General features: G+C 37.9%; 1 protein-coding gene across 1 annotated transcript in view; it reads right to left on the bottom strand.

Annotated features, from left to right (window-relative positions):
- Positions 1–233: 233 nt before the first annotated feature.
- The window catches only part of Tomm70 (translocase of outer mitochondrial membrane 70), a 32,038-nt gene continuing 15,543 nt past the window's right edge, over positions 234–16,728 (bottom strand). Inside the window, exons 5-12 of the mRNA XM_021184847.3 lie at positions 15,952–16,100; positions 13,327–13,534; positions 11,364–11,498; positions 9,461–9,568; positions 8,209–8,325; positions 5,554–5,651; positions 3,355–3,477; positions 234–684 (exon numbers count right to left, since the gene is read on the bottom strand). Coding sequence (XP_021040506.1) covers positions 531–684; positions 3,355–3,477; positions 5,554–5,651; positions 8,209–8,325; positions 9,461–9,568; positions 11,364–11,498; positions 13,327–13,534; positions 15,952–16,100 — 1,092 coding nt within the window. The 3' untranslated portion in view covers positions 234–530. The remainder of the gene's footprint in view (positions 685–3,354; positions 3,478–5,553; positions 5,652–8,208; positions 8,326–9,460; positions 9,569–11,363; positions 11,499–13,326; positions 13,535–15,951; positions 16,101–16,728) is intronic.

The following is a 16,728-nucleotide window of genomic DNA, read 5'->3' as shown; positions in this document are numbered from 1 at the left end:
TGTGCATGCTGACAATAGCTTAACGTCTTTCAATTTTACTGAAATCCACATTGAAGCTTTTCATCCTTCAAAAAAAATTAAAAAGGATTAATTGAATACAAAAGAAGTATATTTTACAGCACTTACTATGTTAAAGACTAACATACTATAAAATACTCACATATTATACAAACAGCTATAAAAACAAAATCATTCAAACATAATCCCCACCCCAATATTAAAAATAAAACAAATCAACAAATCAAAGTTTTTATTTGCATGGCCAATTACTGTTTGTATTCTACAACTTGTTTTAATATCCCTTTAACAGGTTCTAAGCTTTTGTTGCACAGGGAATAAAAGCTGCAAGACTGCAAACTTCCTTCAACAGCCACGCCCACTACACCTAAACATGAAACAGATGTAATGAATGACAACATCACAAAGGGACTACTAAGTTCCACCGTTCAACAATTTATGACAATGTCTTCAGGGTTCAGTTGAAGAGGGGGTAAACTTCTTTGAAAAGAGTCAGTCTGTTTCCCCTGTGTTTATAATGTCGGTGGTTTTAATCCGTATTTCTTTGCTACTTCTGTCTGGGCATGGGCAGCATCACAAAGTGAATACAGATGAGCCATCTCCATTTCCGACTTGGCCAAGTTGATAGCTTTGTTGAACATGTCAATGGCTTTCTCCATGTTTCCTCTAAAAGAGCAAAAATTCAAAGATTCTTCAACAAGCAGTTCTCAATAACCAATAAAGTTTAATTGTGCTGCATGAAGCCTTCAACTGTAATTCTAATAAAACGTTTCTTTCATAATAAAAAGGTCTAGCACAGCATACTGAAAACACCAATGAATCCACTTTACACCCCAATATATTCATCTCCTCCTCTCCTCCCAGTCCCTCTCCCGCAGCTCTTCCCCTACTCCCTCTCCCCTTCTCCTCTGAGAAGGGGAAGCCCCTGTGAGTATCCCTCCACCCTGGCATGTCAAGTCGGCAGGGGTAGGCACATCCTCGCTCACTGAGGCCATCATGGCAGCATATTCTGCCTACATTATCTTGAATCCTTTGTTAAATATGGGCAGACTAGGGCAACTCAGTTGGTTACTTAAAAACCCTAATTTTCCTAGTTCCTAAGCCTGCATGTTTCTGGTCAAATATGAGGCTTCTGGCAATACAGAACACTAGTAACCCTCCAACGCTTGCCCCTTAAAGGACTGATTTCATACTCTTACTTCCTTATCTCTCACCCCAAATGCCAAAACCTGAGAATTTTCATGCAGTCCAAGGTCAATCCCAGTTCCCTGACCATGTCAACCCTGATCACAAAGAGCCTCAGGTTATTGTCTCTGTTTAACTCTGTTCAAATCCCTACCTTTTAGGGCCCACTTCAAATATAGTATTGTATACTCTACACCTAAGAACCAAATACTTCATTCCCAATATTCCTCACAGTTCTATTAGGCCCATATACATAGGGAGACGACTTTACTAGCTCATTCGTAGGTATCTTTCAGTTCCAACAGCTAAGTACAAAGGTTAGTAATTGCTATCTGTTTTTGAATAAATGGATGAACATGCTATGGCTAATAAAACTTTCCTCTTACATTTAAGAGTGACTAAGTTATATAGTTACTAAGAACAACTGCGTAAGGGAAGCAGTGTTATCTATGTATGCAAGCATGTGCACAGGACTTAAGTAGATGCGTGTAACCCTGCGACTAAGATCAAAGCCAAGCCGAGTTACCTCACTATCACTAGAGGTGGCCCATATTTAACTTCCTATAGCATACGGCTAACACAATTAACTAGTTTTGGTTTATATGGATCTGTTTTGATAACAACTAGATGACCCGCAAAATATTAGTATAACCAGCAATGTCAATCATTCAATTTTAAAGTAGGATTTAGATGACATTTTTTTTTTTTTGACACAAGATTTCTAGCCCAACCTTACCTAAAACTCCCTATGTAGCTCAAGAGAACCTTGAATTTCTCTGAGTCTCCAGCATAGTTTTTAGAATCTGTAGCATGGACTGCTGTAGTGCTAGGGAATGAGCTCAGAGCCTCAGGCATGCCAGCTAAGCACTCTTATCAATGAGGCCTGATCCCCAGACCTACAATTGACCTTTTTTAAAAAAATTTCACATGCACTGGTTGGTGTTTTGCCTGCATGTGTGTCTATGAGTGTGTCAGATCCCCTAGAACTGGAGTTATAGACAGCTGTGAGCTGCCATGTGGGTGCTGGGAACTGAACCCAGGTCCTCTGGAAAAGCAGCTCGTACTCTAACTACTGAACCATCTCTCCAGCCCCTAAAATGGCTCTTACAGCACAACTTAACATACAAAGAAAATTCCCTCAACCCTTGTCCTCTTAAGGTAGTCTCTATGAATACTTTAAATGTCAAGTGTTTTTATATGCACTAATCTAAGAAGAATCCAGAGCTTTGCTCAAGCATAATTATGAACCACTGTTCTATCAGTAAAAGAATTATTTGTAATGACACATTAACATAAGAAATGGTATTTGTATATACCTGCCATCAGAAGAATCACATTTTTTTTTGTCAGTCTTTTGGAGGAAAGAGAGCCACAGGAAGAGCAGACAATAGGTAATTAAGAGGACTTATCCTGAATCCTGACAAGTGATAGTAGCAAGATTAGTGCCTTGACACCATTGAAGTATGGACTCAAGTCTTGTCCTCAGTCATGTATCACAGTGTGACTTAGTTAGCTTGACTGGCCTGGGCATTAGTTTCTGTACACCTTTAATTTTATCTTGGGATCACTATAAAGATGAGTTTAGGTCAACAGAACTGAGATTTGGAAGGTACTGAAGACCAGTACTTAAGGGGGCATAGTCGACTACATATATAGTGGTCAACATTAAATGTAGACCTTAAGTGCAACTTTGGGTAAATATTTACACAAAACAAGTTACAGGAAATCAGAGTTATTAAAAAAAGTCCAACTAAGCCAGAGGTTTCATGAAAACTCAGCAGCTCAGCTTCTTGGCTGGTTGCTTCTTGGTAGCGGGATCCACATTCCAATACAGCCTAGCTATCTGCTCCTTGTTATCTGACACTGACTAAACCACACTTCAGGTATTTCTGGTCTTCCCACAGGAAGGATAAACATGAAAAAGGAAATCATACACAATAAAGACCTAGTTTCACTTTGTAAGGCACAAGCCTGATAGCTTTTATAAGTGTAAGTAAAATGAGGCAAACCCAAATTCCCTAATTTTTTAGGGAAGTCTGCATCAAAAGTACAGCAAGCTTTAAAACTGTAATAGATACTGATTTACAAGCCAATATATGTAATGAGAACCAAAGACAATATTAATCTCTAAGAAGCAGCTTGATTAGTTACCTCTGCACTTCAATAGTCCCCATGGTCTCATATGCAAAGTCACATTTGTTGTCAATTTCAATAGCCTTGCTGATAAGCTCCAAACCTTTATCCAAATCTTGCTTCCACTGAAGTTGAAGTAAACTGGATTGGGAGTAGGGTGGGGGAGACAGTTAGACGGACCCAATACTGATAAACATATAAACGTATGATTTGGGTTCTGCTCTCAATAAACAAAACAATTTATAAGGAAAACAAAGACTACAGCAGATCACACTGCAGGCTTCTGGTCTCTATTTCTGATGTTGAGTGCTGGCCACTCAGATCTGTAAGTCAGGACTCGGTATTCCTTTTCTCTCTTTCTGAGAAACAGAGACAACTGATTTCGTATGCAGATACCAACCCTGTTTCATTCCCTTCCCACTCCTGCCCTAGGAGCAGTCTGACTCCTGGGAGCAAGTCCTAGCTAGAGAAGACTTTTGTGGGTTACAGTCTCAATCTCTCTCTCTCTCTCTCTCTCTCTCTCTCTCTCTCTCTCTCTCTCTCTCTCTCTCTCTGTCTCTTTTCTACTATGCTAGTGGCACTGTCTGATTTCTAGTTGTTTACTCAGTCTGTTGTCTCAGTTGTGTTTGGCTCCATTTCATGGAAATAAAATGTATATTAAACCCATTGTGAAAAAAATTGTTCTGAAAACTAAGGCAGCTTCTCCCTTTACTCTGATAATATAAATTACTTTATCATTGTAAAAATAAAATTGTTGCATTATTTTCAACTTATTGACTATATTATAAATTCTGAATATCATACAATCATTTCAAAAAATTAAATGTAAAAAAATACTTGTTTTACAGCTTTTATATTTTTCCCCATTTATGTGTATGTTTGGTTCTGTGAATGTATGGTGCATACATTCAAGTGTTAGTAGAGACCAAAAGAGGGTCTCAGATCCCCTGGAACTGGATGGAGTCAGGCGGTTCTGAGTTGCCTGACAACACAGATGCTGAAAACTCAATTTGGGTCCTCTAGATAATATGGACTGCTCTTAGTTGTTGAGCAATCTAATTTTGCTAGTTCTTTCCAGCCTTTAACTTTTTTGTTTTCTTCTTCTTCTTCTTCTTTTTTTTTTTTTTCCCCGAGACAGGGTTTCTCTGTATAGCCCTGGCTGTCCTGGAACCCACTCTATAGACCAGGCTGGCTTCGAACTCAGAAATCCGCCTCTGCCTCCCGAGTGCTGGGACTAAGGGCGTGAATCACCACAGCCCGGCTCCAGCCTTTAACTTTATGTCACCATTTTTATCTTAAACATCACCCACAGATGTATATCATAACAAATACAAAAATTATTCTAAGCTTTCTAATTTTTTGAGAAAGTTTCTCACTAGCTCATGTTGGTTTCAAACTCAAGATCCTCTGCCTCAGCTTCTCAATACTTAATATTTTAATCTTTATACAGCTTACTTTCCTGCACATATATGCATGCATGTATGCATGTGCGTGTATATATACATATATGTGTATACACACATATATACATGTCTCACACACACACACACACACACGTCACCAATTTACCTTACAAATGGCCATTATGACGCACACTTTAACCCCAGAACTTGTAGGGAACAAGAATGTGATCTGTGCGTTCACACTCAGCCAGCAATACACAGTGAAAATGACTCCAAGCACATAAATTTGAACTCTTGAAGAGTTCTACACAATGTATTATAATTAAAATTACTAGTCTTACATAATTAGCCATAGCAGAAATACTATGAACTTACAAACTCACTGGTGAAATTGAGAAGTAAAATAACAGATGTGTTTGAATGACACCATCAGGCTGTGCATCATGTAACTCTCCACCAATGATTACTTTACACATTTTGTTTATAACTAAATTCTCCCTTGTTGGGTGAGGTAGGGAGGCTGAAACAGACAGCAGACTCTGTCTCAAAGGTAGAACGTAAAGGCTGTTACCCAAATTATTTTCACACCTCTACCGTGGCAAGTACATATCCAAGTACATACATGGAAACAGATATCACAGGTTTATATGCACAAAGATTAAAAAAAAAAAAAACCCTACATAGTGTAATAAATTGATCAATTAATTGACAGGTCTACTATTATCTGAATCATTCTTGTAAGGCTGAAATATTGTATTACTCTGAAAGAGATTTAGTATTTTATTGAAACAAATAGAACCAGAAAAATACATACCCTTTATGAACATAAGTTGTAGCATTATCTGGTTCCAAATCAATACACTTATCATACATTTCGTCAGCTTTACCAAACTGTTGTTGATCTGTTAATGCCTATGTGAAGAAAAACTTCAGTTATATATATTAATATAATTGCTAACTTGAAAATTAAAAGTATACTCCTTATTAAGTATTAAAATTTATGTATTCACCGGGGCTTGTAGTTAATTAAAGCCATTTTAAATTTTATATTGTAATGGAATCAAAGGGTTTGGGAAACAGTAGCATACACAAGAGCCTACTCTTAATGACAGCTATATCAATCACATTTTCACAAGCCTATACTTGTATTTATAATTTATCACACTAATATTATGGGAATTAGTCAAAAGGATAGTCATTTTAGAGGGTACAATATAAATATGGAAACTGCTATTAGTCAGCCCATAACTGCTACTGCTGTGGCTGAAGAAGACTTACTCTCACAGACAATATGTTGCAGTTTAACTTGGGAGGAAGACTTACATTCATGGACACTATGTTACAGTTTAACTTGGGAGGGAGGGTCTTGCATCTAAGCTGTGAGTTAAGTAATTTATACTATATAATTTTTGTAGCAGCTATGGAAAACAAATTTTAAATGTAAATACTTGCATGTAAAGTTACATTAAATTTTCAGTGACGTTATGCCAGTTCAGATTTTTGAAGAAACCTAGAAATCAAACCCATTCAAAGGGAATAGAGAAATGTGCAATTTGAGAGGCAGGCGGATTTCTGAGTTCGAGGCCAGCCTGGTCCACAAAGTGAGTGCCAGGACAGCCAGAGCTATACAGAGAAACCCTGTCTCGAAAAACCAAAAAAAAAAAAAAAAAAAAAATGTGCAATTTGGAAACAGGCTGCAAAAAAGATCTTCCTGTATTACTTTTTCACTTTGGGTGTTCTGTGGGGTACAGAAATTTATACCCTAAACTCCTGATTTCTATGGCAAAGGTAAGGATGATTACTACCCAATTATATTATAAATTCTTATTTGTCTTCATTTAGCTTTATATAGGTTTAAACAGCAGATGCCTTTATAGTTAATTTTCATGTGTAGTGAGCAACGTTTCATTTTTATAAAGAAATAGAAAACACTCAAGAGACAGGGACTTCCAGGTTGGGGTCATGTCCCAGATTATGAGCTGATGCCCAGTGACATGTAGGACACATTGGAAGAACAGTTCACAGAGATCAACTTCTCACAGGCCTCTTTCAATAAGGCCTCCAAGTCGTTATGAAATGTCACTAAAGAGCATGAAGGGAAAAAACTAGCAATCTCACCAAGGGATTAGGGAGGAGTCTAGCAAAGCTGGCAAAACTTTAATATTTTCTGTGATAATTCTGGAAAGCCCTTAATGTTTCCTTTTGTAATTAAAACAAAAAATGAAAAATTAGAATCTGGGCAATCTGGTGGCAATCTCAGCACCTGGGAGGCCAAGTCATTCCTGATCACAGGCTCAAGGCAGGCCTGGATTGAATGTAGGTTTAAATCTTGCTTTTTGTAGTTTCAACTCTAAAACAGTACATCTTCGGGAATTTTAAAGAAAACTTGGTGGTGTATTCCTTTAATCCCAACACTCAGGAGGCAGAGGTGATGGATCTGAGGTCAAAGTCAGCCTGTTCTATATAATGTCAGCCAAACTTACACAGTAAAATAAACACATAGAAATAAACAAGCAAGCGAGTGAATGAGCGAGAGCGAGCTCCTGGAGAGAACAGGCTAGCATAACTCCATGCTGGATTCAGCTTACAAATGCAGCTCTTAAAAACTGAAGTGAGCACTCTTGAGATTCCCCCAAGAGTCTAATAAAACCCCTCTCCCCATCTTGGGTGGATATATGCAAGCCTTGCCAGATACCAGTGAGCTAGTTTCATATGACTACCTGCCTGCCTAGGCAGGCTCTCTCTATACCCTGCAAATTGACTGTGGATAACCAAGGTTCTGCTTATGGCAGAAAGGTTCAGCAAAGCCCAGCTTTGTGGTACCCAGACAGTGAGAAGCCCCAAGGAGGAAGAAACTGAGAGCAAAGCTAAGTATTTGAGGGGGAAGAATGTTACATTTAAAAAAACCAAAAACAAGTTTTTGTGTAATTAAGTGTCTTCACAAGTAACCCAGGGCTATAGCCCAGGCTTACAGTGATTCTGTGTTTGAGTCATGAGTCACACTACATGTCCCTGTGGAATTGGTGACATCTAATTTGTCCTTGAGTAATAAAAGCATGCATTTCCCTGTCTGGTTAACCTTGTGGAATTTGTTGTGCTAAAAGTGTTATGCTTTCTATCTCTGGGCTCTGCAGTGTCCACCCAAACTCAGGCCCCTAGCATTTGTTCTTTTCTCTTGTCAAGCCTAGACTGGGGATAGATCCCCAATGCTGCGCCCCTTGCTTTCATGTCTTGCAGACTTCATGGATATTGATGCTATTGGAAATGAAGCCTTCATGTCTGAATTATTCATCAATCATATATAGAAATTTAATTAAGTTGTGATTCTGATCTTTATTCTGTGACCTTACTTATTAGTCCCACTTGTTTTGGGGGTGATTACTCTGAGATAGTTTGCATACAATCATCCTATCTGAAAATAAAGACAATTTTACTCCATTAAAAAAAAAAATAGATTTTTTACACTTACCTGGGCATAAAGTGCATAGCCTTCAGCACATCTTGGAAATTTCTTTATGATCTCTTCAAAACCTTTCATAGCTGCCTGGACTTGCGAAGAATTGTTTGCTGTATATGCCTGGCGATACTATTTAAAAAATCAAAACACTCTAGTTAAAGAGCTAAAAAAAAAATTCTGGAATCTTTTTTTTAAAAAGATTTTTACTTATTTATTATTATAAGTAAGTACACTGTATCTGTCTTCAGACACACCAGAAGAGGGCGTCAGATTCCATTATGGGTGGTTGTGAGCCACCATGTGGTTGCTGGGATTTGAACTTAGGACCTTCGGAAGAGCAATCAGTGCTCTTACCTGCTGAGTCATCTCACCTGCCCCAATTTCTGGAATCTTAACATATTATACAGACACAGAACATTACAAAAGCATTTTCAGAAGAGCCAATAAGTCACCTACCTACTTATCTACTTTCCTTCCTTCCTCCCTCCCTCCCTCTCTCCCTTCCTTCTGCAATGGATTAGGTGTGGCCTTTTAGAAATACTATGTCCTTGGGAGTGGGCTTTGAGGCTAGGCCCACTTTCTCCTACTTATGGGTCAGAGGTAAGTCCTTAACCACTGCTCCAGGACCATGCCTACCTGCCTTTTGCCCTACTCTCTGACATGACGATGATGGACTAATCCTGTACAACTGTAACTTCCCTGGTTATGGTGTTTCTTCATAGCAATAAAAAACTGAGACATGTTAACTAAGCATATAGATGACATAATTTTTATTTACTTTTCCGTAGTGCCAAAATTCAAAACTATGCCTTCACATACTCTATCACCAAGCTATATCCCACCTACAGACTTTTTAATACAATTTCATTTGCATCCTAAACTTGTAATACCTATGACACAACTTTCTTTAGAGGGAAGATTATTTTAGGACCGGCCATAGCAAAAGCAATTAAGTCTTGTCATTACTATAAATTATTTCCTCAAATGACTTTTGACTCCTTCATACTAGTTTATGGTAGAGAAGTAATTTTGCCAATAGCTGGGTGTGCAATGCACAGCTTTAACAGCAGCAGCAGCAGCAGGGGAGGCCGGGCAAGAGGGCTGAGTCCAAGGCCAGTTACACAGTGACTAACACGCTCCTGACACTTTCCTCCCTGAGGTCACCGTTTTGAGAAGAAACCAGATGAGTCTGTAGACAATATAATACTCACTTTGCTGGATACTATGTAATACAAATGTGCTTATGAAATCATAAGGCACCTACCAATGCAAAACACTTCTGAGCCTGCGCCAAAGCAAACTTTGGTCTTAATCTGATACATGCATCAAAATCCGCCACTGCTTCTTCAACCAGATCCAACAGAATTTTCAGCTAGGGAAAGAGTACATAATTAAATGCAATAAAGTAACAGGCTCAGCATTTAAGTTTATACCATGATTTTCTTCTGTTGTCACAGTTAATGCGAAGCAGTTAATTGTTCTACATAAAATTTCTTTGCAAGAAAAAAAAAGTCACAATTTTCAAACCTTAAGACTGGTGTCTGATTTAAAAATAAAAGATAATTCTTTTTTTAAAATTGCAATTTGGATAAAAAAATAAATATACACAAGAAAATCAAGAAGAGGGAAGACCAATGGATGGATACTTTGTTCCTCCTTGGAATAGAGAACAAAACACCAATGAAAGGAGTTACAGAGACAAGTTTGGAGCTAAGATGAAAGGATGGAGTATCCAGAGAATACCCCACCTGGGGATCAATCCCATAATCAGCCACCAAAAACAGATACTATTGCATATACCAGCAAGATTTTGCTGAAAGGACCCTCGTATGAGGCTATGCCAGTGCCTGGCAAATACAGAAGTGGATGCTCACAGTCATCTATAGGATGGAACACAGGACCCCCAATGGAGGAGCTAGAGAAAGCACCCAAGGAGATGAAGGGGTCTGCAACCCTATAGGTGGAACAACAATATGAACTAACCAGTACCCCCAGAGCTCATGTCTCTAGCTGCATGTGTAGCAGAAGATGGCCTAGTCGGCCATCATTAGGAAGAGAGCTCCCTTGGTCTTGAAAACTTTATATGCCCTAGTACAGGGGAATGCCAGGGCCAAGAAACGGGAGTGGGTGGGTAGGGGGAGCAGGGTGGGGGGAGGGTATAGGGAACTTTCGGGATAGCATTTGAAATTTTAAATGTATATAAAGAAAATATCTAATGAAAAAATAAAAAATATCAAGTGCTTCTGTACTTAATTTCAAAGCCAATTAGACCTTTATATAATTATCAACCAATTAATTACAAGATATCAAACATAAAGATGGAAATGGCAAGAATTTTTAAAATGCTATTTCAACACTTTATAAACACCTTTCAGAAACACTGGACCACAATCTCCCCTACAAAGACTTCAAACTAGGTTCATCTATCATCCCAGTACTCAGGCTGTTGATGCTGGAGGAGAGCTCAGATGAGCTTGGACAACAAGTGAGCCTTAGGTCTAGTAAGTAAATATATATGTTTTCAGTTAGTGTAGAACTTTTCCTACTTCACTGTAATAAAAGAAGGCATGCTAAGCAAACTAGACAAGACTAGGTGTATTCTGGGTGTTTGGTTTCCTGCATATGTGTGAGTATCTTATAACTCCCTTTAGCTCCAGTTTAGGGGACCTAATACCTCTGGCTTCCCTGGGAGCCTACACTAAAGTGCATATACCGCTACACACAGATACATGTACAAAGAATCATGAAAACGTTTACTAAGTAGGAGTAGTGTCTATTCACTGAAAGCCCATAAAGTACAGATGAACACCCCCAAAAGGCTAGCTGATTCGCTAACACTTTTTTTGTCTTCCCTTTCTTCTATATCATATGATTATAAATCTTCAAGATGTAAGTAAACAAAGGTCAAGTTAAGAGTTCACATGTAGCCGGGCATGGTGGCACACGCCTTTAATCCCAGCACTCGGAAGGCAGAGGCAGGCGGATTTCTGAGTTCAAGGCCAGCCTGGTCTACAGAGAGAATTCCAGGACAGCCAGGGCTATACAGAGAAACCCTGTCTTGAAAAACCAAAACAAACAAAAACAAGTTCACATGTTGTAAGAAAACTTCAAGAAACCCTGAAGAGTAGTTACCAAGCACAGCTCCAGCTAAGATCAGATCTACCCACCTGTCCTCGGTGGTGATAAACGTCTGAGTTCATAGGATCGATCTCGGCAGCCATGTTGAAGTCCTGAGTAGACAGCATAGGTTGTTGCTGTTGCATGCACATGGTGCCTCTCTTGATAAGGGCATTTGCTCGAAGCTACACAGCCAAAATGAGAGAAAGTACCTGGTTAATTTTAAAACCCAATTTAGATTAAGAGAAAAAAATTCTGCAATGCCTTTTAAAGACTATACCCGAGTTTTTTAGTATAGTAACTAGACACTGTTAAAGGCTGGTTACTACAGATTTCGGGGCATTCTTATTGTACCTAAAGAACACAACACAGGCAAGCACAGCACTTCTAACCCAAGTGCCCAGAAACGGCCTACCTCTAGCCCACACACTGCTATATTCTGAATGTTTCATATATCCCATGTCTTTTTCTGGTTTTCATGTAGTATTTTCAATGTGGTATTTATTAATACTCCTTTTTATGGTATAATATTTCAGTGTAGATATTGGACATATGGATTATTTGTACTCCTTTGAGTGTCATGATTAATACTGCTGTCAACATTCAGGTATGTTTGTGTGTGTCTTAAACTCTGGAAGCAACATTGATAGATTACATGGCAACTCTATGTGTTAACATTTTGAAGAATAGCCAAACTAGTTCCTAAAGATTCTTTATCCTTTTACATTCCTAGCAGCAACACAATGTCCCAATTTCCCTATATCCTTACCAGTATTTATCACACTACATGTTGAGTTACAGTCTTATTACCTGTGCTTTCAATTTTTAAACAATTATAGTCATTATAATAGGAAAGAAGGGGCACTTCAATGAAGCTTTGGTTGAAACTACCCTAACAGATAATGGTACTAGAACACTTTTTCATGCTCTTACTGCTGATTTGTAGAATATTCTTTGGTGAGTTACACAATTTTTTGGACATTTTTGGATTAGGTTTCCTTTTTACTGTTGAATTCTAAGTTTTTTTTCTTGATTAGAAAGAACCTTTCATGAATTTCTTTCTTCCATTCTATGGAAGGTGTTGTCAGTTTTTGATACTGTCCTTTTAAGCACAGGCTTACTTAAAGCAATCCTCCAACCTCAGCCACCCAAATATAAGTCACCATGCCTGGCTCAAAAGCTGATTTCCTTTTTTTTTGTTTGTTTTGTTTCAGTATCTTTTTTAATTTTAAAATTTTTTAATATTATTTTTTATATATTTTTCTTTTCACGTTCACTTATTTACTCTGTGTGTGCCCACACATGTTCACAGGAGCATCTGCCACAAGAGGACACTTGCTTGAGTTTATCCTCTCTTCTACCATTTAGGATCCAGGGACTGAACTCAAGTTTTTAGCCTTGGCAGCAAGTTCTTTATCTTGATGGAACTTTTTGATTTCTGAAGTTCTATGAGTTTTATTTTTAGTTCTTACATTTATGTTTCTGATTTGTTTTTGAGGTAATTTTTATATACAACAGACAGTAGATATTATTACTCTTTACTGTTAAAGCTAAAAAGTCATGATCATGAACTCAGGCTTCTTCAAATCAACAATGCATATGCTTTATAGCAAAATACAATATAAGAAATTCAGTAATTAGGACATCAGCATGAAAAGAGATTAAGGAAAATTTTGTAGGATAACTTCAGTATGAAAATTTAATTTCAAAAGGATTTTAACAATATTATCAACCACAGCACAGTCACTATATCCAAAACCATGGCCACAAGAGGGATCTGACAGTACACTCAGCGCTCTAGAAAAAATGTTGTTTATTTCCTTGCCTGAAGATAAGTATTCCTGCTTCAGATTCACTGCAACAATATTATTAGATGTAGACTCCCCTCAAGATCAAAAACAGCCTTTCATGGAAACCCACGTGAAATGCTAAGGTATCAAGCAAAGCAACTGCAAGAGTAACATGGTCACGTTCTAACTTTTCACATGCACACACATTTCAAAATGGACCTACCTTCACATTAGCTTCCTTCAAACTGATGACCTTATCTAAGTCAGGCTTGGCCGCGTTGGCACTGCCAATAAGTAGGTAGAAGGTGGCTCGCAGTAACAATGCTTCTGCCATGTATTTGCCTTGAGCATCTATTTCCTTTGAACATTCACTTATGATTTTATCATAGTTTTCTTCTTCCATATATTGCTTAGCTTTCAAATACCCAGAACTGAAGATGAAAGCAAACATAGGAAAATAATTACTAAGGAGAGAGAGAGAGAGAGAGAGAGAGAGAGAGAGAGAGAGAGAGCGCACAAATGCTAAACCCTGCTCCCTTTGGCACTCAATCATCACTTCCTTCTCTATTTGTCAGTCAGTATGGGACTGGAACTCGGGTTAGAGATTAAACGGACTACGAGGTCTTAATCAACAGGACTTTCTTCATACCTTCAAAACACAGTTTTCAAGTGGAGACAGAGTCACTGGCAGAATCCTTATGCTAGTACTCGATTCAGACATTAGCTACAGTAAAGTGAGCTGACTAGAACGTCACTCTTTTGAACACTGATGAGGACCTTGTCTTACCTTTGGTCAGGGGCATCAGTATAACTTAACAGCTGTTTAAGGGGGAAGGGAAGGGAGGAAGTAGACATAATCAAGTCAAGGAGAGTGGCCAGATGTGTGTTTTTTACAGTTCATTGCAAAGACTAGAAGTTAAAACACCAAAGTGCCTCAAATAGATCTATTATTCCACCTTAAAGGTAGACCTAGAATTAAGTCATGTCAGGGAACTCTAATTCACCCAACAAGCAATCTTGCAGAGTCCCTAGAACAACCTCTCCTTTTAAAATACAGTGAGTACAGTTTTTGCCTGCTTTTTGTTGTTTATTTTCTGTTTCAAACAGGGTTTCTCTGGGTAGCCCTGGCTGTCTTAGAACTCACTCTGTAGATTAGCCTGGTCTCGAAACTCATCTGCCTACCTCTGCCTCCCAAGTTCTGGGATTAAAGGCATGGGCTCCTACCACAGCCCAGCTACAACATTCTTCTAAGATGATGACTGCTACAGGAGGGACCTAATGAAGGTTTCTGACAGAAAAAAAGAAGGAGTCTACAGGGTTTCTAAGACATTTGATACATGACAGCTGTACATTAACATGGTGTGAAAGTGATATACTTTAGAGGTATATACTTCAAAATGTTTATCTTGCACTGAAGTAGAGACATGGGATACAACCCTATTCATGAAGTGACAGCTCAGAATTACCCACAGGATTACAAGGGTAAAAAATTGTTTCTCTGCAGTGTGCTATATTGCTCAGTAGTTAGGTAAAGTAAATGCATATTTGACTTAACATGCTGTCAACTTACAATGTATTTATAAAGAGCACTGTAAATTAAAATATAATTTCTCATTTCAGTTTTTATAGTCTAGATAGAGAAAACTGGTATGTGATCTATAAGAAAAATGATATCAAATTCTTCTAACTTCTGTACCTTCACACTAACTTTATTTATTTTTTTTTTGCTTAGGTTACCAGGGTAAGAAAACAGGAACAATTATATTAAGATTTGATTGAACGTGACAAGTTCAGTTAGTGGGCTAACTGAAAATATGCTAAGTAATTACATAGGCCTCTAAATCTTATAATAACCCTGTAAACTGAGAATTAGCAGTAGTGGTGTCATCAAAACATGGTGACACCACGGCTTGGAGTAAGACAGAAGAAATACAAACTGCGAACTGAAGCAATGGCTTCAGCCTGAGCTCCTGTGAGTTTATGACTCATATCTTGTCATCTCTCACCATAGCTGATAGAAGGTGATTAACTTTGCTCTAGTTTTTAATAGGATGAGGACTGTTTATTGTTTCTGTATCACTGTTAATAAAGTTATGTGATATCTGAAACAAGTATTTCCCAACTGACTTTCTGAAACATTACATACCAACTAAAATGTACCTATCTTGGTATAATTATACAGATTTCCTTAAAACTCAGTTGTGTTTTAATACAGGGAATACTATTTCCTTTCCTTCCATACACATTAATAAATACCCAATTAGCAACACTACTACCTTATATTAGGGAGGAGTTACCCTAACTGAAAAACACAAGCACTGACTAATATGAACGTGCAGGCTTAGATGGCATATATATTATATCCCAAGGTCTCCAGCTATAAAGGCATGTGTCCTTTGACTTCAGCTTTTAATAGTATAAAACACAAGATTGTCACTGTCCTGAACAAGTAGAAAAAAACCTGAAGAAATTTATAGCATTTCTAAGCACTCACCAGCTTATAAATTAAGAGCTACTCTGCACTTAAACATTTAGAATTTAGTTACATATAATTTAAGGTAGCACTTTCAAATTTGTCTTCTAACCACATTAATTAACTTAAGGGGTGTTTTCTTGATAATCTCAGTAACTACAAAAGCAGGACGACTCTGACAGAAAAATCTGAAATACCAGAGAACTAATAGTATCTGCTAGAAAGAGAGGTATATAATAATAATAATAATATAATTTAAGATTATATTTAACTGTATCTGTACATAGAGTTTCGAGGTGACTGAGCGCCTACTTGTGGTCCAGGCATATTTCATGGTGCAGTCCATCCGGCAGCCACTGTGCTCCGCATACTTACTTTTCTTTTACTTCTAAAGCTTCTCCCTCCTTGTCTTTATCTTCGTCAGACTTCTCTCCTTTAAGCATTGGTTGAGAAATTATATCATCGGTGAAAGAACTGAAGTAAGATTTAATAAACTGTGGAGATGGCATCAGAGGTTCACGGTTCTGAAATTCAATCATGTTTAAGCTTCTCTTTAAAAGGAAAATACTAATCAAAGCAGCAAGTATACTACAGAATAAAAATGACTTAAAACAAGTGAATTTTTGTTTTCAAATTAATAAACAATATTAGGCTCTAAGCCACAGGATAAAACTGGGACTCCAACATGTTTCATGGGTGATTTAAAAAATTTACTTACAAATTGTGGAAAGGCAATAAAGTTCTGAGCCCTAGTGCAGTTTAGTCCTATCGCCCTTGGATTCACTCTACATGTTAATACATGAAAGCCTATGTCAATGAAACCTGCTAAGTGTTGTTTTGAGACAGGGTCTCTATGCAGACTAGCCTGGCTTATAATTCCCTTGTTTTACCTCCCAAGTAATGGAACTACAGGAATGTGCCAACTAAGCCCAACTGTATAGATTAGTTTCTGAGATTATCATGTCAGGAAAGGAAAAAGAGAATAAGGGCCCTGATATCCCTGACACTTAGCAGTCCATCTTTGGTGATTTTCAGCTCAGCTCTCACTCTTCCAGCACTCTATTTCCTCTAATAGTTAACATCAGCTCTTCTATACTTAACATCTGTTCCATTAAACAAAACCCCGAAGGGGGTGGGACCATGACTTTTCTC

Source organism: Mus caroli, unplaced genomic scaffold, assembly GCF_978045245.1.
Source record: "Mus caroli unplaced genomic scaffold, Mus_caroli_1 scaffold_17, whole genome shotgun sequence".
Taxonomy (NCBI): Eukaryota; Metazoa; Chordata; class Mammalia; order Rodentia; family Muridae; genus Mus; species Mus caroli.
Note: the sequence above shows the minus strand (reverse complement) of the source record. Positions and strands in the feature narration are given on the sequence as shown.